Source organism: Lepisosteus platostomus, chromosome 3, assembly GCF_059453375.1.
Source record: "Lepisosteus platostomus isolate fLepPlt1 chromosome 3, fLepPlt1.hap1, whole genome shotgun sequence".
NCBI lineage: Eukaryota > Metazoa > Chordata > Actinopteri > Semionotiformes > Lepisosteidae > Lepisosteus > Lepisosteus platostomus.
Genome location: NC_142613.1, coordinates 72,260,377 through 72,284,009, shown reverse-complemented (window position 1 = coordinate 72,284,009; position 23,633 = coordinate 72,260,377). Strand labels below are relative to the sequence as shown.

At 39.5% G+C, this 23,633-nt stretch overlaps 1 protein-coding gene across 1 annotated transcript in view; it reads left to right on the top strand.

Moving 5' to 3' along the window:
* rngtt (RNA guanylyltransferase and 5'-phosphatase) overlaps window positions 1-23,633 on the top strand; it is a 169,105-nt gene that overhangs the window by 129,036 nt on the left and 16,436 nt on the right. The window contains exon 13 of the mRNA XM_088626745.1: window positions 14,586-14,686. Within this exon, the coding sequence (XP_088482871.1) occupies window positions 14,586-14,686 (101 nt within the window). The remainder of the gene's footprint in view (window positions 1-14,585; window positions 14,687-23,633) is intronic.

Sequence of the window (23,633 nt, the reverse complement as noted above, 5' to 3'; positions counted from 1 at the left end):
CTGTCAGTATCCTTCTGCTTCCATAAAAGTAGGGTTTGCTCTTGGAACGTATTAAAATGGTTAACATTTTGCATAGTGTAGTGAAAAAAACTTAGAACTGGACTTCAGCATAGTGCATGCATCAGATCTGAGAAGGCACTGCTCTACATCAAGAACTCATAAGCGCTCTGCTCTATACTGAAGAGTGACTTGCATCTGAGAAGTTTGATTTATGCCAGGTGTAAGGATCCCAGTGTTTGTATACTAAAACAGTAATGAGCCCATTTTTATTTCATTAGGTATAATAGTGTTTCTTGTCATGTTTTCAATTTGCGATCCCCTCAGACTGTTTTCCTTTTTTATGACGTCTGCTCATCTGTTCCCTTTAATGTGTTCTCACATTCTGAACTTGGTAAAAAACACTCAAAACTGAACTGCATTTTCCCAAGAAATTGCAAATAGCAATTTCAATAACTTGCCTTACAGCTGCTTAGAATGGTTCCAGGGGATTTGGCTACAGTTTCATTCACAATTCACCAGACTTCCAAAGCGGACAGTTCACCTCTGTAATTATGTGCAGCTCAAAGAATTTGCATCCCAGCTGCATGAAGGGGAAGAGAGAGAATTTATGCTTTTATAGCAAAATGAGCAAGAGGAAGGTGAGAGAATGTGAAGGTGGATGGTCAGGTGTAGATGACTGAAGATCAGTAACCTCTAACCTCTAACTAGTCAGTTCTTCATGCAAATCCCCAATGTCTCTGAGGACCATGTCAATCAATCAATCAAAGTTTATTTATCAAATTCACAACAATACAGTACGCAGCAGTAGTTGCTGGCAATGAAATGTCTTTTCTATGCGCTCACCGGGGGGTAAAAATCACAAAATTAAGGTTACATAATAATAGATAATACTACAATAGAAATGGAATAAAATAAACACAGACAGAACTCAATATAAATAGGGCTGCTTTGTCTCCATGGTGTATGCAATATATTATGTCCAAGTAGTGCAGTGTGCACAGTACAATGAAAACTTGTGTCCATGTAGCCATTACAGTTGATTTGCTAAAGAAGCTGCAGTTTGGCTGTTCAGCAGTCTTATTGCCTGGAGGTAGAGGCTGTTCCGTAGTCTGTTGGACTTTGACCGAATGCTTTCATGTTGATGTAAAACAGAAAAAACAATCTGTTATGGAATTTTGTGACTTGAAATACTGCAATGCAAAAATATCCACACTTATCCAGTGTTTAATCTGAGCAGGTGCTGTTTGATTTGGAATTTTTCAGATCAACAGTAACAATGTTTCCAGTGTTTTTATTTCAAGATTCAACTTGAATGAACCTCATTCAGGCAATGCATGGGAGAAATCAACGTTTAGCACCTCTTCAGCATCTGATGATTAATCTCACTAAGAAACACCTTTTAGCAAAAAATGAAATTTCCCTTACTAAAATGTATTAAATTAAATGGAATTAGAGCAGAAGAGAGACAATTTAAAAGTGCAGACGGGCTTTTACAGATCTTATCTTGGTTGGGAGATCTTGCCACAGCCCTGGAGCCACACAACAAAAAGCAGGGTCTCCCAAGGTTTTGGAGCCTGGTTTGGGGAACTGTTGGATGGCCAGAGTTCAAAGAACACCATTGACGTGTAGGTGTTTAGGGAAATCAGAGCAGCGCAGTTGGTAGATCTATTTAGGAGCCAGACTGCTCAAGCGTTTTAGAGGCGAGCAGCAGTATTTTGAATTTTTTCCTGAAATCCAGAGGGCAGTGCAAGAATGCCAAAATATAGGATCCGCGTTTATTTTAGTTAGCTGAGATCTGAGCATGACTGGATGTGCCAGCGATCACTGCATTACAGTAAACAAGCCTGAAACAGAACATCCGCAGGGTTTCCCTGCATCAGATTGGGAGAGTCATGAAACGATACAGGCAGTGTTACAAAGACGCCTTTACAGCATCATGATAAGCCTCAAACACAAAGTTCCCATCAAAACTGGTTCCCAAGATTCCGGAACCGAGTCCTTATTCCAGCACCATCTGGGCTTCTAGAAAAACAGGTTCTAGAATCCCTTTCCCCTTCGGCTATTAACTTCCTGAAAAATGCTGACCTAGGGGCAAGTAGATGAGAAGATAAACACAGATGGAGGAATACTAGTCCACGTTTACCTCCGTGAGAATTCATGGAGTGGAGCAGGCTGTCATGCTAAGGGAAATGACTCGTTTTCCTGGAGCTAAGCAGCCTAAAATGCCACCATTATAGATGTGGAATTGTAAGGTGCAGTGGAGTGCTCAGTAACAGCTGGCATTAAAAGAAGAGTAAAAATCAACTGGAAAAACAAATCTGCATTTATAGACTTAATGTTGGGATTCTTGATATTATGCTTAGGTTTGTTAGTAGTTGCCGCAAACCTCCAGATCGAAGCAGATGGCAAGGCAAGATACAAAACTGCCAGCTGAAGGGCGCGTGGGTCACTAGCAGCCTGGGAAGACCACAGGCTGCTCTTGTGCTCGGTGTGTGTGCTTTATCATGAGGGCGCACGTTCATGTAAACTAAACAATGACATTTTAGTACAGAATCCCGGTTAAAAAAGAAAGCTAGTGAGATTCAATGTGAATATTAAAAAAAAGAAGCTAAAATTCAAATCTTTGGAAAATCGGGAAATATTTTATGGCAGGGGGCAAAATTAAGGTTCTGTTTAGGTGGTCTTCATTGCAGACATCTTTATTGCTACAGAAATCTGCTGTCTAACAATACAGTTTATACGAGTGTTTTCCAAGTGTAATTGCATACTAATCAATACCAATTTCCCACATGAGATTCCCGGGTTTACCATAAAGTGTAGCAGCCAACACCCATACAGCTGATATGAAATAATCATTACTTTCTACATGACCATATCACCAGAAACATTTGAATGGCCATAGCCACCAGTACTGTACAGGTCTCGTTCTCTGTTAAACTTTCACCTCCTTGACTTTGTATATTGTACAGGGGCAGTAGACAGACCACGCAACCCAATCACTTCAGGGCAACCTGCCTTACAGTCTATGACAACAGGAAAGCTTCTTACTCGGCGGCAATATGAGATGTGTGCAAAAACCTCTGTCAGGAAGTGAAAGTTTTATATCTACTTCTATTAGATACACTGTGGTGTAATACACATAATACTTAGTTTAGCTGTCTCTTCAGGTTATAATTTCACAATGTCTAAATCACCTAATATATTAAGAATTTGGATAGGACTTAATAGCTAAGTATTGATGCCAAAACAATACCACATGCTTATTCATTATTATAATTAAGACAGATTTGGTAAACGTGCCCACACAAAATGTTGTTTATTTTCTAAGTACAATAACACGTTTGCTTACAGTACATTACTCGCTGATAAATTTGGGAGTCACTTATTACCAACTTATCTTGCTGGTATGAAAAGGTGTCCAGGGGCACCAGGTTGCACAACAGCTGAAGTTACTGGCAGCATCCGCCAGTTTTTTTTTGCATTCATTTACCTGCCTTTCAACGGCAAGAGCAGCAGCTAACGAAATGACAAGATCATCAAATCAGCACGGGACAGGATGACAGGCAGCCCTTGAAATAAATGAAAGTATTCTAGTGCTGTCGAAGAGGGGACCTAACCACAGATCAGGGTGGAAACAGAACAGATGATAAAAATGAAATTTACTCGAGTTGGATTTCACTAAATCATTCCAACTTTAAATAAGGCTTACCTATTCAAGGCAGATACTCTCCTGGCGGTTTATAATTCTATAAAACCTGTCCTTCAATTTAGCCTCCAAATGAAAAGAGAAAAGTTTTTTCTTGTGATAGAGCTCGGCATGTATGCTTCTTTAAATGGCCTTGTCCTGTTTGTACCCTTTTCCGTGTTTCATTTCAATACCCATCACAGCAGACATCTCCTCCACTGTTCAAAGGCATTGTTTTATCCCAAATATAGGATATTTGAATTTCACGCTTTGTGCATTGTAACAATAAGGGGTGCAAGATTCTATCACGGGGTAATCTTTCATGGTGATTATCTGACTGAACCTTAGGTTTGCCATTATGTAAAGAATATATAATATATATTGCTTTCAGTTCTTTCTCAAACAACAAAGAAGGTAACAGAAGGATTCTGTGTAAGGATGCAGACAGATTAGACAATAAATATGAAAAAAACACATTAAGATTGTGCTGTGCATCATGTGAGCTATTGATAGAGAATCTGTCAGATATCAAGATTTATGTCTACTCATAATGCCATTTAGGGTAGCATTATGAGATGCTGGTAATATTCATAAAGTCTAGTAAAGGTTATAAACTGTTACTTTGAAGAGGCGTGATAAAATAATTAGTTATAATCAACCGGATAGTCGCAGCTTCACAACGGGGATCGAAGAAAGACAGCCTTCATTTTCAGACTTAAAATAAAAAAGCCTACAATATATAACACTAACCCTCAATAATCTAGTCTAATTTCACTGCTGCACTGCTTAATTCAATCTCTAGTTCAAGAGGTGTTTATTAAGCTGGATTTTTGGACATGGGGAGTAAAGTGTGCACCTGACAGATGAAGTTTTCAAAAAAACATTGGCTTTCCAAGAGGTTTCTCTCCTGCTCCTTGCAGTGGGCATCTAAGAACTGATTCCTTGAGTGGAACTAAGGCATGGCTGTGATTCAGCAGCTCGAACTTGGTTCCCTAAGGGCTGTGCTCACAGAGCATGGGTATGTAACTTCCTGCGTCAGCCAGGTGCGATGTTAGTAACTGCAGCGACCTTTAAATGTTGTGCTGTAAACCAGTTGAGTACAGGTTATGCTGGGTTTCTGGTCTACTCCAGCTTGTTTCTTTGAGAAATCAAAGAACAATTATTATGTTTGGGTTTTTGGGGGAAATATGTTTAGTCAATCAAATTCTAGATTTTTTTTCATTCTTCTATTGCCTCAGAAGAGAACTGAAAGATTACATCCTTATTTTTATAGCAGCTTTGAAGGTTAGTGGAGAACTATCAAAATAGTGTTGAATAAATTTCTTCAAAGTTCTTTTTCCCTGAAGCTTGTTCAGATTCTAAAGAGATGGAAGTTGAATACTTTATTTTCCTCAGTGGTAATGGTTAATACCCCAATACATTTTTCACATAGCAGCAGAATATAAATTAAGGTGAATTGATAACGCAGCTTACTGTGTTTACAGATGTGTGACTTGTTGTAAATAAATTTTCCTGTCTGCTGTGATGCATCTCCCCCTTGATTCATGGTTTCTTGTTTTTATACATTGATTTTCTTTCATCTGAATGCTTTAATTTAAGTGCTTTTGCCTATGAGGAGTTTTATAGGCTACCTATCAGATGGAAACGATCCAGGACTGAAATGTACACTTGTTGTTAAAGTTTAAAGTGGAGTTCAGATCTATTTTTGGTCCTTTGTTTAGAGGTTTGCTGACAGAAGATGGAGACATGACAGGAGACTGGAAATGTTAGAGAAAGCATCCTTTAATGCAATGATTGTTTTATATAACATCTACCTTCTGTTTAAGAGAGAGGTAATTTGTTGTGGTTTCTGATCCTAAGGGTGCATGTTTTGTTACCTGGATCTACAGTAACTTTGATTAAGTGCAGTACCTTTGCTGGCTGTATATGCTGTAGTTTATATACTGTATGTGCGTCCACGTCAAATAAATTACTTCAAGGGGGCAGCTGCATCAGCATGCGTAGGCTGCCAGGGTACAAGTAAAGGTTTATTCCATGTTGAGAAGAGAAGAAAAGAAACACGTTTCGGCTGTGGAGCCTTCTTCTTTGTCACACCCGAAAAAGGCCCCTCAGCCAAAATGTTGCGTTTCTTTTCTTCTGTTTTCAGCGTGGAATAAACCTATTACTTGTTCCCTCATGTATAGTGAATGTGTACTTTTTACAGAAAGAGAGAATGAGGGACCTCAGTTATTAGACTGATGGCGCACATTAGATGTGTTCTGGAAATAATCTTCATTTTATAAAGAGCGCGCACTTCGCTTTATGTAAAATCCTGAGCAAAATGTCGAAATACTTTTCACAAATTGAGGTGTCTGAACATCTGTCAGAACAAAGCATTTGGTTCAAAGAACAGAAGAATTCTTTTGTTGAGGAAAGGTTGTTAGGAAAGTGTTCTCTGACAGTTTACTCCACTGTTGATTGTTGAAAAACGTTACTTTACCCAAAATATTTTGAAGTTCATATAAAACCATTTGGCACCCACAGCCTTCACCATGTAATCATACATCCTTTCACGTAATGGATATTGTTCTTTCAAAATCTAATTTAACTACCTGCAATTCCTGCAATTTCCCTCACACGATCAATAAAGAGTCTATCTACTGTATGTTTGGTCTCGGGCAGCAGAGAAGATGACGAGTGGCTGAAACCTGCTTTTTCGTAGGTTGCATTTTGGTTGTAAGGGAGACTCAAGCAGGCCAGAGAGGCTCGTGTATATGTGGGCCTTTCTAAACACTAAAACACCTTCGTCAGGCTTGCATTAAAGCAGTAGTTGAAGTATCGCATCACCAGTCTGGAGAGTCAACATTTGAACCTTACTCTGTTTCTTTAAATGTGCTTGTAAATGAAGCTCTGAAACCGATTTATTGTATAAAGATGCTACTTAATAATAATAATAATAATAATAATAATCATAAAACTTTATTTTATGTAGTGCCTTTAAAGGTGGCTTCTCAAAGCGCTTTACAGAATGACAACAAAAAATTCAAAGAATACACAAGATAAAACACAATTACAATACACAGAGGAGACTGTGGATGGTGTTTCTAAGTAACATAGGAGCAGAGGAGTAAAGAATGGAACCAGCTGAGTAAAGGCTTTTATAAAGAAGAAGGTTTTGAGTCTGGATTTGAAGGAGTTTAGAGAAGGTGACTCTCTGAAATCCTTGGGGAGAGACTTTCAGAGCTTCCAGTATCCTTAGGGAGAGACTTCCAGAGCTTCCAGTATCCTTAGGGAGAGAGTTCCAGAGCCCTGTCACCCATACAATGTAGACGAGCTTGGGGGACAGTTAGGAGACCAGAATTAGAGGAGTGAAGGTTGCGAGGTGGGGAGTAGGGCGATAATAGTTCAGACAGGTACTGAAGTGCCAAGCCATGCAGAGCCTTAAACTGTAGGTGAGCATGAGGATTTTAAAGTCCACATGGAATTTGACAGGAAGCCAGTGCAAGGACTCCAGGATAGGAGTAATGTGATCACTTGCACTAGACCTGGTTAGGATTCTGTCTGCTGAATTTTGGACATTCTGCAGTTTGTTCAGAGTAGATTTAGGTACCCCAGGGAGTAGAGCATTACATCAGTCAATTCAGCTTTACCAAGCCTAAATGTCAAGTAGTGTGTTCAGTCTTTGTTCTCTTGCATGTGGAGTGTGCCTATATAAGCAGCAATTAAAACAGAAGTATATTCAGAAGTCTGACTTAAAAAAAGTGCAACACTGAGGCGAAAACTGTCAAAACAATAGGCTCTCACGGTTCTCCAACAGGTGTTACCGCAATCATATGAATATTTATGTACCTAAATATTATTGTACCTCTGTGGGGTGAAGTCACCGAGTGTGCATTAAAACTGCAATTGTAAGCAATTTTGTAAAACTGAATGTTTTAAAATGTACATGTTCTTAACATTTTAAAGAGAAGGTTCTTAAAGCTGTTGGCTATATTGTAGAATATCCATGTATTCTAGTCTCAATTAAGAAGAAATTATCTTATGTCTCAAGTTATATAGTAAAATATATACTAGTTTAGCTCTAATTATAATTATCTAGATTAAATTGGATCCTGAAGGATAATCCGCCGGTGTTTAGATAAGGTACAGTAGATTTTGCTTGTTTGGAGTTGAATGAAAAAGCAACAACAACAAAGAACAAAGAGTGTGGTATATTTGGATCGCTTTTCAAAGTTGCTCTTCCTGTACATTGTCAAATTGCAAGCAGGAGGCATTCAGAGTAATGCATGTATTAAGACTGAGAACAGCTGAGAAAAATGGATAGAAAACAGATCACAGGTAATAGGTGAATGCTTTTACCTGTGATTCGGGTAGTGATTTCAAGCAAATATGAACCATGATGTTATTCCACAAAAGGAGCTAATGTGGAACTGAAAGAAACCTCTCAAATCCTGCGTTCAGTTTGAAATTAAAAAGCCTAATACCGCAAACATGTGACAAAGGGTTGTTTGGTCAGACAAATCACTACTGGAACTATTTGGTCTGAATGCCAGGTGTTACATTTGGCGCAGACCCAACACAGCATGTCTGCCCGTCTATACCAGCACTGCTGTCAAGCATGGTGGGGTCAGTATCTTGCCTGGGGATGCTGCCAGGGAATGGAAAGCTTGTTAGGACAGAAGGAAAAATGGACAGGGCCAAACACAGGCAAATACTAGAGAAAAAGTCTTAGAACTGGAGTGAAAGTTTACCTTTCAGCAGGACAACGATCCAAAGCACAAAGGCCGCTATGCGGTACGCTGGAGTGGCTTAATAATAAGTAAGTGAATGTTCTTGAGTGGCCCCGTCAAAGTCTGGACCTGAATCGTATTTAGAATCTGTGGAAAGACTTGAAAGCTACTGTCCATAAGCGATCGTCAAATAACATGAAAGATCCTGAACAAGACTGCTCGGAAGAATGGGCACACGTTGTTTTTCAAGCCAGTATGGAAAGTTGGTGGGGACTCACCCGAAAAAGGCTTTCATTGCTGCCTAAGGTGCTTCCCCTCAAATATTGTGTTTTGAATGTTTTTGTTTCTGAAATATACTGTCATTTATCTGAACCTTAGAATTTTAAGTTTGGGGCATTCAGGCTGTGAGTAATAAGTTTTGAAATGACTAATTTAAATATAGATTTAATATACACATCTGTTTAAATGTGTATGTATCATTTTGTAATTTCACCAAAAAAAAGGACATCATAGGCAATGTTCCCTCTAATTTTAATGTCCTATCTGCGCAACAATTTCAAGTTGTGCAATTTTTCTTTCAAGTGACAAAAACTTGTGCGCACTAAATTGAGTGTATGTAAAATTGTAAACCTGAAATTATTCTTTGTTAATATAGTCAGTCTCATAGAAGCATAGAGATCCAAAACCCTGGGACAGCGACTCGACGAGCCCAGTCACAGAGACTGAGAGTCGTGCGAGCAGGAGCAGGGAGGTACGAGACGACGAGAGCAGAGATATCGATGATCGAGCGGTAATAATGCACACAGCCAGGTTGGGCCTCTCGCAGCCTGTCTTGTGTGGTCAATTTAGCATTTTTCAATTGACGACCGTGTTTGTTTTATTCTTAGCATATTTTTGGGGAATTTAATTTCCTATGTACGCCGATTTCATAACTTTTGTGTGCACACACACGCGCACGGCTTAGAGGGAGCGTCGACCATAGGAAAGATCTGAACACTTTTGCAATGCACTGTAGTTAAACGCCAAGATTTTAAATAAAGTGATGTTACTTTTAAAGTTGACCAGTCGACTGGGAAGATCTCATTTGGTGTAGTATGTATCGCTTTAGTCACCATGATACAAACAATATATTTCTGCTCTGGAAGAGCAACCATTGAATTCATAGGCTTTAAAAGAATGTCCTATACTGATAGGCTAAAAGAACCAAACCTTTTTAGTCACTAACAGATCATTTGAGGACTTATTTTTAAGTATTTAAAAACACTTAAAATGTTAACGATGTCAACATAACTGACTTCTTTCAGATCAGCATTGAAATACCAAGCAGAGGACAAGTAAAAGATATGTGAAAGTGATCTTACAACTGAGAAAAGGAGGCACTTTTTTTACACAGATTTGTGGCAGTATGGAACTAGCTAAAACATGTTGTTGAAGCCAATACCCTGGCTTTTTTCATGAAATGATGAGATGAGATTAAAGTCTTTACCGTATTAAAACAGGGGTTCTGTGGATTTCATGCATGTCCAAAGCAGGAGAATAAATGTGAAGTAATTTTGCCTGTGTAGAAACTAGCAAACCGTCTATAGTAACACCTTCACCATACAATTAAAAGTGCCAGTTTAAGGACCTTTTTATGGCTGATCAAAACCAGTTGAATGAGTTGAGATAGAATTTTACGGTAGTTTTTCACTCTACTTTTGTTTCTTTCACTGGGATATTGTTCCTTCTGTCTAAACCACAAGGCCGATTAAAGAAATTGGTCTACTTTGTTCCAAATCATTTTCTTTCCCTCAATCATTAAAAAAAATAATTTCTACCAACCAAAAACTTATGCATTTTAAAGACAAATATAGTAGATTAAAGCATTTAAGTAGGTTTTTTGAATTTCTAGACAATACTGGGAGCAATTTCTGTAATAAAACTATTCAGTTGCAATCCTGTACATTTCTGTATTAGTATATGATGGTATATATATAGTATATTTAAGTTATGCTTCTTACACTTTTCTGTTTGTACATGTTAAATTGAATGACAATAAAAATCATTAGACATTCAGTTTCTTTCTGTGATTTTAAACCATGAATATTACCAAGCCACAGGTCTAGACATGTTTTGAATGATCTGTATACTGTAGGTTAAGTAGAGAATAGAGACATTCAGCTTTTTCCTCTGTACTGTTTCCTCTGAGCCTATTGACTGCATGTAACTGTCATCTGTATGTGGTATGGTCATTGTGTGTATATATGTACGAAATATATATCACAAGAGTGTGGTGTGCCTGTTGAGCAGCCTGATCTAGAATCTCTAGAGAGTTTTAAAGATAGAGTCTAAACCTGACTAACATGAATAGAAGCAGCCACAACCAAATTAAAAAGAAGCATGTCCTTGGAAATACACTGTAACAGCTGGATGACAATAGTGTCAAATGGTTGGATCTGTCCTCTGTTACCAGGCCTACCAAGTGTGATGGATAAAAAGGGCTGGATCTTGGTACAGTACTTTGCATGTACGGTATTTTGTCTGTTATGTTTTGAATAATTTTCTGGCTCACAGGCTGTGATCTGCAGTTAGTGTGACATTTTAATAGAATATGAAAAAATGAAATTTTCTGTCAATACTAGTTCATTCTTAGGAACACTGGTCGGGTGTTCACAATTAGAAGTAAAACAAATACCAGGGACTAACCCGTGTGATCTCTAACCAGTGAACTCACTATGGTTATAGCACTGGCCACAAATAATTCAATCTTAATTTTGTTCAAAATAGTTGTTTTCTTATTCGCAGGTAGTTTGAAGTCAGTGGTGATACAGACTCAAATATGAGCATGCAGAAGTGACATGAGATAGCTGTTGCACTTAATATAAATTGATGCTTTTCTTTAAGATCTAAGACTAAAAATGCATTCAAACGGAACATTGCTGACAGTAAACGTTGTTGAAATAGTTTTTTTTTAATAGGAGTCAGCCTCATTTCAAGGACTATTCTGTTGGCATGCACTTGGCTGAAGCATGATGAGAATGTATCTTTGGGAAGAGGTGTATTGTAATGTACAGAGAAGTATTTTGCTCTTATTCAGTATAACAGGTCACTGCGAGGTTCTTTGCCCTTGGTTCACTCATCTAGTCTCATTATATGCTTAAGTAGAAAACAACATTTTGCAGTGCAGTGCGCTAAACAGAGTAGCTTAACGACAATGCAAAAAATGCAGAATAGTGCAATAATATCCTAAAAGTACACAAATCCAAAATAAAGTGCAAGGTTCTGGAGCTCCAGACGAAGTGAGGGATTGAAATAAAATGTACCTGAACAATAAGCACGTTGTAGACCACAGAGTTCAGCGAAAGGTGGTTAGGGTGTGATCTCAGACCTCAGAATCCCATGGAGAGAGAACTCTGTATGTGCAGTAGTTCCTCCTGCCTGTAGCCTTGCCTCTCAGTGAAAACTAAAAGCATCTTAGGGCCAGGCTCTCTGATGGAGCTTCTATGTGAAATCGATGAAATGCAAGATGGAGTTGAAGCCAGAACAAGAATAATGAAATATCCATATAGCAGTGTTTAACTCTCACCATGATAGAGGAGCCCTTCTGCTATACCGCCATTGGCCATTAAGATACCAGAAAGATGTGTGCCCTTTGAGACGAATCACCTTGCAAAAAACCAACATTGGAATGCATATTGCGCTTTAGAAAAACCTTTTCAGAGCATTAGTCTTTCTGGGATTTCAAACGAAAAAGGCATACAGTGAACTCTGCTCAGTCTTCATAGCAGAAGATGAAAAGGTCCCTTACTGAGGAGTTGGGACTGTGAGAAGTATTAGGATTCAGGACCCCAGTCTTACTGCCACTAGCATGAAAACCAGAAACATTTGACATAACATTCAAAACAAAGTTTTGTTTCGGAGTGCAGTGAATAATACAGATGAGCCACTGTCACACTGAATTGGATAAGTGGCTATCGAAAGTGATATTCGTATCGCAATTATTGTAAAATGTTGTCATCAGTGGCACCGGCTAAAAAATAAAAAGGGGATAATCTGGCCACCCTGATGTTTTAATAGCATCATAGTAAAGATGGATATTGATTGACAAAGGAAAGAGGCTTTTGTTGCTTTGGTACGAGAGCACAATAACATCAGTTTACAGCACTGAGAGCTGTAAGATCAGTGCTCCCACAGCACATAAAACTTATATATAGCTGCGCGGTCCAGTATAACGTGTCTTTGCTTTCATTTTAGCGGACATATTCTGTTTGAAAAAAAATAATGTGGCCTTAGAAAGGCCTTGCATGTAGACTGAAGATCTTTTCTTCGGTGTCGTCTCATTGCTCAGGTAACATGAAACAAGCATTTTCCGTGTGTGTAGAAAAACAAACTCGAAATGCTCCATACTTACCTGCATGGTCGAACTCCATTACTTAACGCCACAGAATGACAAAAACAAATCGCTGCAGGTTAGAAACGTGGGCAGGTTCCTATGCAGGCTTTTTGTGTAGATTCAGCAGTTTGCTGAGAAGGGACCTTCAGGAATTTATTTACACTTGCCGGGTGCTTTAAATGGTCTGTTAGATATTTGCCTTGTTATCTGTTGTTCAATAACAATTTGTTACACAAGCCAGTTGTAGAAAGTATCAAATAGTTTGAGTAGGTAGCTGTGTCAGCATTCGTAGGCTGCTAAGGAACAAGTAAAGGTTTATTCCATGCTGAAAAGAGAAGAAAAGAAACGCAACGTTTTGACTGTGGAGCCTTCTTCGGCTGCAGGAAAGATTACAATGCATTTTATACACCCAGCCATTTGCAGTGGAGCCGGAGCCTATCCCAGCAAGCAATGGGTGCAAATTAGGGTACACCCCGAACGAGATGCCAGTCCATCGCAGGGTAGACACAGACATGCCCACACTCGCAGCTAGGGCCAGTTTTCCCAGAAGTCAGTTAACCCATGCAAACAGGGAGAACATCCAGACTCCACACAGACAGCACCCCAGGAAGTGAACTCAGGGGCTCACTGTGCCACCCTGCTGTTCCCACCTGCATGTTAGCATGACCTGATATGGAATGCGTCAGTAATGTACAGGAAGTGCAATAGAGCCCAAATTGATTGATTTTGATTCTCCACTGTGCATGCCTTGACTTGGTTCTGGTCACTGGTCGTGATATTATGAGACTGTGTCCTCAAACATGACCATGTTCACAGTGTCTGTTTGTGAAAATAAACACTTCCTGTTCCTGTATTTTATTTATAATCCTTTGTGCTTGCAGTTGATTCCTACATTAAAAAAAAGAGATACCAGGTCATGTTCTGTCTGCCTTTCCATTTGCCAGATGGGAATTTAATTATATTTTTCCAGAGTGCCTTGTGCAGTCTCTTTTGAGAGACATTCAGTTCCACATAACCTGTAGAGCTTGAGCACAGATATTACTTCACATACTTCAAAATACATTTCGGAATGAGATCTGAAAGCAACATGACTTCAGAAAACAGTTGTCTAGTTAGAGATTACCAGTGCTTAAAAAGCAAATATGGTACAGTAGCTGTGGAACTGACATTACTATGAAATCTCCTGTTTGAAACCTTTTTTTTATTTCAAGTAGAAAAGGCTATCTTTCAGCTGTGCTTAAGTTCATATCCAGGAAGTGCGGATGTTGAAAATCATATGAAAGAATAGAAAACAAGTGCTGTAAAATCGGGAATCAGCAGACTTTACAATCACCTTTTCGTCACCTGTGCCCAGTAGTGAAGAGCAGGTGTCTCCACTCTCTTGGCAGGTGCTGAGGTATTTTTCCTCACTTTGCAGCACAGTTGGTCCAGGCCCTGGACAGCCGCCCCAGCTCAGGACTGTGGTTTTAAAGGTGCATTAAAACATACTCTACGGGAGAATGTGCTGTAAAGCTGGCGGTATTTAAGGAATGTGCAATCTCACAGGCACTTTCATCCTGGCATCCCTGAGGAAAGAAAAGGTCAACCCAAGTGGGCAAGTTTTTACCTGCACTGTAACAGCTGAGTGTGTCTTATTGTACCTCTGTCACACTGTCGCCGAAGACAAAGAGAGGTGTCAGGGGGCAATCTGCAGTTTCTCATTTCACCTTATCTGGAACGTCCCATGCAGCTGAAATTAAAAAAAAAGAGCCTCGCTTCTCCTGAAACTGAGACAGCTAAATGCATTTGTGAATGCTGAGCCTGCCTTTGTGTCTCCTAGAAATACAAGCCGGGCAGATGTGATGACATCCTGAAGTGGAAACCTCCCAGCCACAACTCCGTCGATTTCCGTCTGAAAGTCACTAAAGTAGGGGGAGAGGGGTAAGTAACATCAGAAGCAATTAATTATTTAAACATTGCTTTGCTCCTTGTACAATAGTGTTACAGAATGTTACTTTTCTAACCTGTGCAGTAGTGGATGAAAATCTGACCTCTGCAACTACCAGATTTTGCAAATGTCATTTAAGTTTAACATTAGAGAGCAAACATTCTGCGTGATACTGCATTTAATGCACATTTATCTGGCTTTGTATATGTTTGATCATTTGTGTTGATCTGATTATTACTGGACACACTTCCTTACTGTAGGTTCATTTATTTTTTGAATGTATGTCATGAAATGCTGCTTTTCACTGCTCAATGTCTTTTAGGTATAACTTTGAAATTTTTGTTTCAACAAAGAGTTTTCGTAGTTGCAAGGACATGGATACATCGCTAGTTTTATCTTTTGCTAGTTTGTTTCATAAAACACCAACACGGATATATAAAAAGCCGAACCTGGTTTTCCCTCGACATAAATCAAAAGCTTAATAATAACGTGCTCAGGTGATTTGGAATTAGGTATCAAAATGGAGTAAAAAGACAAGAGCTGGCGGACAAGAATTGTTTCAATCCTCTTACTGCTGTGTTCTGTAAATCCTGACATCCTGAATTAAGGCTGTGTTTTATCACACCGTCAGCAACACTGACTTGCAGGCATTTCCCCATCATTCATGCTTATATGACTTAGCATCTTATTAGGGACTTACTCTCCTGTTGAGCCTGTTATTGTGACATCCCTCCCTCCAGCAGCTGTTCATTAGATAGCCCAGATCCCCCATCCTAATGACAGCCACGACCACATCTCAAACACCAAGGCTCGCTAATGAGACACAACACCTTTTTGCTCTTCAGCTTTCCTTGTTCGCTTTTCTAGAGGCCTCGTCCTTTTTCCAGCTAATTAAGAGGTAACGGTTTTCTTCCAGACGTTAAACATGCAAAAACAGAAAAGAAACGCACGCGTTGTTTGGCATATACAGTAGATACAGTTCTGTAAATAAAATCTTCTTAGATTTTAATGGTTAAAGTAACCTACCAATTAAATTATCAAAGTGAAGTGTAATGTTGATGCTGAGCTGTGGTATTCCTGTATTTTACTTGGCTGTTTGCTTCAAATTAATAATTGAGGCAATTAATGTCAATTTTGTCATTAAAGAATTTTAAAGCCATTTGGCTTGAAGATCGAAAAGTCTTAAAATGTGTCTATGGCTAGACTACTACTGCTGGATTTGTAAAGTTAGATTTAGCAAATAGTTTAACCTTTATACTCACCATGTATTAGAGCCAGGGCTGTATTTATGACATGTATTAAAGATGACAAAGTTATAACATTTTATCAGAATGTCTTCTGAAAGCTGGCTTTTCCTCATACAAAAATCTTCTACCATTTAAACTTTTTGCAGCTCAGGCATAGTTTTCCTGTGTGTTGACAGGTTGCTGGTCAAACAGTATGATCTGCCATTTTGTATTGTATGCTAGAGTTAAACAGTGAACTAAAGCAACAGCATCAGCTCTTGACAAAGTAAGCAATAGCAGATCAGAAGTCCTGGAAATACTGTGTAAAAGCCACAAGCACACTTCCCATACATGTCCAATCATTGTGTGTAACTCGAGCACAGTGTACAATAACATGTGAAACATATTAAAGTAAATGACATGTCTAAATAAATTTAGAAAGAAATGTACAAATGAAAATAAGTAGGAAAAGTTAAGAAAAGATAGGAGGTTTATTATAACATCAATCCATATTTTGATTAAATCCTAACAAACTTTATTGTGTAGTAGAAAAGAAACGTTAAGTACTGTACTGTTACTCAGCGATCATGTGCTATGGATACGTAATTGTGCGTCTTTTATTCTGAAATTCCTGCTGCAATGCAAGAAAGTCGTATTTCCACACGTCATAATCAGCTGCCTCTTCTTGGCAAGGTGTCTGACGCCAAAACCGCTGGCCTTGCGCCTGCAGGTGTGGGATCAAGAAATTCACCAGCTGCTCCCATTTTTAAGTGTTTTTGCTTCTGCATTTGGTGTCTCCCGAGCATGTATTTGTGGGGTCGGAAGGGGGTGCCCAAAGCCAGAGGGAACATGCTGCTTGCTTATCGGTGCTGAACGCTGTTGTTTTTGACAAGTCAGAACTGCGAGCTGGCCGCACGCCGTCCAGGTTCGGATGAGCCAAGGTAGTCGGCTCTGGCGTATCGGCGGTCTGGGACTTTCCTGGGCTCCGGAGAGGCCGTTGTGTTGTGAGAGTCTCGTCTCTCTTCCACTGACTCACACCATGGAAAATTGGCGACCATCCGTGTAAAGTGCTCCTGTTCAAAGAAAGATTTCCCTGTTGTTTGTAGAGGGGTCTTTTTCCATTGCCACTTGTACAGGCATGTACTCTTGCAGATGGTTTTTTTCCCCCATTAATTCTGGAAAATCCTGTACTATCTGCAGTCATGAAACAATTTTTTGTTTCATGACAGCAGAAGACAGAAGAGAAATTGCAAGCACTGAGACAGAACTGAACAACGTCAGGAAGCATATAAATGAGGAGGTCATTCGACCAAGCGGGTTTGTTCGGTTTGCAGTAGCTAAGTGATCTGAGGATCTCATTCTAACTTTTTTTTTTTATCCGAAAGACGTCACAGTATAGACTTCAACAACATGGGTGGATTGCTTGTTCCAGACTCCCACAACTCTTTGTGTAAAGAATTGCCTCCTGTTCTCTGTATCGGAAATAAATCAATAATTCATGGTTCTTATCTGCCATACAATAATAATGCATGCACTACTTCCCTGCTCCTCGCTGACCTGCTGTTTTTTAATAGCCTATGGCATTAGCGAAAACGGCATGAGGAACAAAAGTGCTGCCTTAATGTTGAGCCGCAGCGCTTCTCTGGGACTCTGGGAACTCTTCGTGCCCCAGACAGGCAACAGGATTGATAGGCTTGGGCAAATATTAATATTACAGAACCACGATATCTTTGTTTTGTGGTGAAATGAAAAGCAAGCTTCCAAGTTTAAAAATGAAATAAAAAGCAGTTTTTTTTAAGTTCAGCAAATTTCTGACAGCCTTCTAAAAGCTTTTGTTGGGGGCCGCTTATTGAAGGTTATCAAGAGTTTTGCACTGTAGTGTTTTTAAGCCCACACTCATCAGCCTTCCACCTCCACTTTCCCCTGACTAAGAACCTACAGTGGAGTCTTGACAGGGTTTTTGTTTCTCCAGAATTGTTTTTGTTTTGTTTCCTTTTGTTGTTTAATGTTTTTTCTTTACATTCTGACATCTGGTTGTATTATATGTACCGTTTCTGTGGATAATTCATACAAATTATCCTTTTAGTTTCTTCAACAAAGAGGCCTTTTTGTATCCGTTATGTTTTTGTATTTTTTCCCTATCAGACCAAACTCTTCAGAAGAGGTTGCTCAACAGTTCCTGCGCCAGCTGTTAGTCTGTTGGGAGTGCGGGTAGCTGGCTGCTTGGTCCAGCTTGTCTTGAGCAACGCCGTCTGGGGGCCAGTTAACATTCGTGATACAGGGCCAAGCTCACGCATGCGCCCCGATCTCCAGATCTGTCTTTTGCGTTTTGAGTTTGGCACAATGTTTTCTTTCTGTGTTTTTTAGAAGTGCTCACTAGCTATCGGGAGGATTTCCTGTGACTGGCAGTGCCACTGTCCTGTGTCAAATTTACCGGCCGCAATCTCGTTGCACGAGAGGCTGAACAAGTTGAGGGGCTGCATTAAGGCCTTTTATTTAGCTGCTGTTTGTCGTTGCCTAGGCGTTTGTCATCTCTAGTCTGGCCTCCTACATGGTGGAGCCCAAGACACGTTACCAAGGTCATCATACACCATAAAGCATCGATCCACCTCAGCTCTGACCCTGACAGCGCCTGGCAGGGCAGATAAAGAGATGCCATCTTTCCCGTTGCAGTAGTGCTCTTTACTTCATTCCCAGTCGCTGCACCCGGACAGGGAAGTGTGGCTCATTAACCATGCTGTCAGGAAGGTCTGCATAAGCAGGACCACTTAGATGTCCCGTCTCTCTCATCTTTCTCACCTTAATGAAGGTGAGGGAGCACCACTGATGCCCCCCTGGAGTGGAAAAACCAAAACGAATATCTCCAGCCCAGAGCAGAGGAGCATTCAAAATAAAAATAAAAAAATCAAGTTAAGCTGCTGATGTTTTTTCCAATTAATATTTCCTGTAGAAACCTGCAAAGATGTGACTAGCGTTCGTTGACTGATGTTGAAAACGTTATTTTTTGCTAAAGAGGACATAACGAGACTGTATTATATGTAACGATTTCTAAATTTATTTTCACGTCTGAATATTGCTGATTGGAATTATATTTACCATAAATTCACAATTGATTTCCCCTGGATGATTTAAGACTAGGCTTAGAAAGTTATTCTGTTGCTAGACCTTATCATTTAGGGAGTTGTTCCTCAGCAAAACACAAAACAAGCTGCCTGGGAAACAAAATGCATATATACTGTCTTTAATATATAACCGTTCAAATCGAAGTTTGCAAGGAAATTGTTCATGCATGCCCAGTAAGCTTATCTGCTCTTGTGCAAATTCAAAGGAGAATATTGGCTAAGTGTATGCAATGTAATGCTTTAATCCAGCTTACTTCCCTTGCCAATAAACTGGGCAGTGCAAATATTATATTTCCATGTGTTCCTCTTTGCATTGCAATGAGCAGAGCTGTGTACACTGTGTATCTTTTAAGATGCACAGTAATTTGAAGTGTCTGGTCCTGAAGAACTGGTTTGCATGAGTTGTGTACATAAAACAAACTCATTTTATATGTGTTTTTGATTGCGGTTTTACATAAACAGAACTTCATTTTTCAGGCGTTCACTGTCCGAAACCAATGTGCTGCTAGCACGCAGAGCCGCTGAGCAGAGACTATGAGTTTCTGCCTTTACCAAATGAGCCATGAGAAAGCCTTTTCTATGGGTTTTCAGTAACAATAACGTGAAGATACACAAAGAGTAGGTGTGTGAAGAAGCCATGTGGACCACAGTGTTAAATCCGGCAAATACAAAATGAAATAATGAGTCTCAGTTTGGAAGGAACAAAAAATGAAGAAGAAGAAAGAAAAACACTGACTGAAGGTGGGAGATTACATAAGAGCCTAAGAAAGGCTGCGGATGAGAAGAGGCTATTTGGCCCATCTTGCTTTTTTAAGAGTATTGTAGTTAAGAGAAACTGAAAATTCATTCAGCTGTTTTTTTAAAAAAGCCCATAGTTTGGGCCTCAAATACCTGTAAGAAGTGTTCCTATTCTTTGTCCCAAATGGACTGCTCGTTTTTACCGCATGTCTTTTATTTCACTCTTGAGTGTGAATTAAGTCCCCTGGGTTAACACTTCCTATACCACCTTATCGTTATACTTGGTGTGGTGTCGCCGGGGGAAAATAGGCGTAAAAGAGTTCTGACTCACACCACACTGTTCTTCTGTGCTCTTCGTCCATATGTCTCCCCAAATCCGTTCCGCAATCCGTTGCCAGTATCCTTAAACGATCCAAGTTCCCAAATCCGTATGTCCACACTACTCTGCGTCGTATCCAAGCCGTAATCCGTAATCCTAGTCAAAATCCGTATCCAATAGTCCGTTATTCTTAAATATCTTCTAGCACACTCCTAATATCTCTCCTTCCTCCGAAACGCTTTCACCTTATCGGCTTCCGCCCCGGCTCATCGCTTCTGGGGCATTTATATCCTGTTTCCTGATGTAGTTCAGCTGTGCCTCCTTGTTTCGCTGCATAGGCTTTTCCCAACAGCGGGTCAGCTGGTTATCCTGGGTGGCCATCTTGCCCAGGTCTATATCGAGTATTTTCAGCGTTTCGTTCCGGAAATACCGGTTATAAATGACCCTTCCCCAGGTCCTCTTACATTGGATGGAATTGCCTTTTTGTGTCCTTTATTCTGAACTGAAGAGATATTAGTATTGTATCTGCCCATGTGCGACAGTATGCCGAGACCTGGAATCAGTCTTGTTCCTCTCCTCTGCACTCTTTCTGATGTCCCTGTTATGGATGGTGTATGTATGGTGAGCCAAGCTGCACATCCTTATTCCCAGTGACACCCGCTGCATCCAGTGCATGGTGACCCGTGAGCAAACGTCCCTTGATCTAGATTCCAGTTTTTGTCGTATATTCCTGTATGCAGCAAAAGGCTGTTTGCTTTATTTGTTGCTTCCGCACATAGTCTTGATTAGAACCTAGAAGGATCTTCAATAATATCAGTTCCACCTTTCATCTAGAGCTTCCTGTATCCCAGAATCGCCTGTAGTGGTACTCTGTGTCCTTTTAACCTGTAGTGTAGTGTGTATCATTCTGCACTTATGGACATAAATTTAAGTCGCTGCCCAATTCTTGATTTTGTCTTTTAGTGTCTCCCTTGCCATTTGTTCTGTTTGTCACTCCCACTATTTGTGTATCACCTGCAGTGGTAGCCAGTTTGCTGTCTACATTGTTGCTACATAGTGCCTGGCTGGTTTCCACCCTACACCTGGAAATTTCCACAATTTGTTGCTGTATGTGCTTGCAGATGAGAATAGGACTGAATAGCTAGAACCTACACAATCTACTCCAAACTGAGAAAGTTGAAAGATGTATATGGAAAATGAGAAGATTCTCAATTGCATAACTATCCAACCCCTGTTCTATTTCAACCCTCAATCAGTTCATGTGCATAAGTTTAAAAAATGTGTTCATTTCAAAACAGTTCTATATAGTATGTGTTGCTCATCAGAATGTAATATTGTTGGCCACAGACGGCAATGTACAGGACGAAGAGCAGTGGGCCTTAAATCGTTCCCTACTGTTTGCTCCTGCTGACGTCTACCCAGTTAGACTTTGTCCCTTGAGAACACTGCTTCCTCTTCATTCAATTAACAAACGATGTGCAAACATTGAATCTTTGAAACTTTGAATCCCTATGACTTTAACCTGTTACATTAACCTTATAAGAAGGATGTTGTCACACGCTTTCTAGTGATCTATCATATCTTATGCTAGGCAAAGTGACATCCAGTAATTCTGTATTACTACTAAATTGTGATGCATTTTCCATATATAGCTACAGTATGTTTCTCTAACTTATTAGTGTGTATAGTGTAATTAATTAGTGTGTATCAGGTTATCTTACTATTCCTAACATGAGCTCTAAGCACTTTTATCGTAGATCCTTATTTTCAGTCAGCTACAATGCTAGTTTAAGGTAGATCTCACCCCTGATGGGCAGCCTCAGATTGCTGGTCATGGGTACGCCTCTGGTCATGTTGTAAGGCGACCACTGGCCACTGTATGACAGTTTCAGCAGCTCTTCAACTAAATAATTAGTGCAGAGGTAAATTACAAAACTAATATAAAAGTATTAACCTTTCCAGGGCTTTCTACAGCTCACTCACTAGTGCAAGAAACAACAGCCAAGCAGTATTTCCAATCAGTTCTGAAATGCCTCATGCACAAACTGCACCATGCTTTTTTCCAGTTTGTCAGTGACATTGGTGATGAAGAAACAGTGTACAAACCTTACTTGCAGCAGCAGTTAGTCTTTGCACAGCTACTAACTTTGATCAGTGAGACATTTGAGTTTACTTTAAAAATCAGACCTCAACAAATAAAGGCTCATCATTTCAGGAACTGCTTATGGGCCACAACAAAGTGCTGCATGTTGGTGAAGTCTAACAGCTTTCAGATTACATTTTGATTTATTTGTTTTTCTGCTCAAGGAACAAAATTAGTTTTTTTTTAGACTGTCTCTTGATTTTCTCCACTTTGCAAGAAGGTTTTGGGTTGAAAGTACAGTAAATGAAATGTTCATTGGAAATGTCACTTTTGCAGATTCATCTAATGAGAGGATCATGAAACCTTTTACTCCGTACACTTATCTCCTCTGTCACTGTGTGCCTCTCTACGTACAATGACTGTAGGAAGTCATTAATTGTGTACAGTACCTAGACGGTGTAGAAATTAACACTTACATAGCTAGGAAAACAGGCAGTATACCAAATATAACTTTTCACATTTATTCCCACACTGTTATCTTGTGAAGTATGTTTATTCCTGATTCTATAATATCCCATGAAGAGGAGAATGACAGATACTGAGCCATATTTCTGGTGCTGATTTTTACAAGTGAAACTGGCTTGATATTTATTGTTACATGGCAGAAGAATTCTTAAAGTGGAAATGCGCACAGTTGTGTGAAACCGCCTGATTTAAAATTTCCACTTTAAGAATTCTTCTTGACTTGTTTTGGTTGTGTCTTTAAGAATGACATCTCAGATCTGCTTCAGTTTTTATTTTTTTGCAGGTTTGCTCTCAAACCTTATCTCCAGAATTACTTGCCTGATCACTAGCTGCTACTCACTGTGGGCCTTTTGTCCTCCACTGGTCCAGTAGGTTTTAAGAGATTTTTATAAAATCCCAGTGCCTTATGCCAATTATCATGGCGTATTTGCTTATGTGTTGCAGCAAATTGTCTGATTTCATCCATAACCTAGACTAATCGTGTGTTATGGGTTCAGGAATTTGATTCTTTCTCTACCCCAAAGAGAGAAAAGTCTTTGATTGATGATTTTACTTCCCTTCTAGGTGTAAGAATGTTTATTATTATCATAATAATCAAATATTCTGATAGCGTTGAAGCATGTGAAAAATATTTTCCTGTTTTTTGCAACAGTTGCAATGCTCAGCTATTGCTACATTACAACATTAAATCTTTGTAGTATCAAGACCATGTATGGTAAATGCGTATTTCAAAATGCTGAGTTTTGAAATACATATTGGAATCATGTCAGTGTATCTGTTATTTCAAAACAACTTTTTGTTTTTTAACGTCTTGGCATGAGGGATGTCTCTTTTTTCTGCAGGTTTAATTTCACATCGGACTAGTAATCTTTCTGCTGGGCCTCGTTGTGTTAAACCTCTGTTCTGTGTTGTGTCCTCAGTTTGATG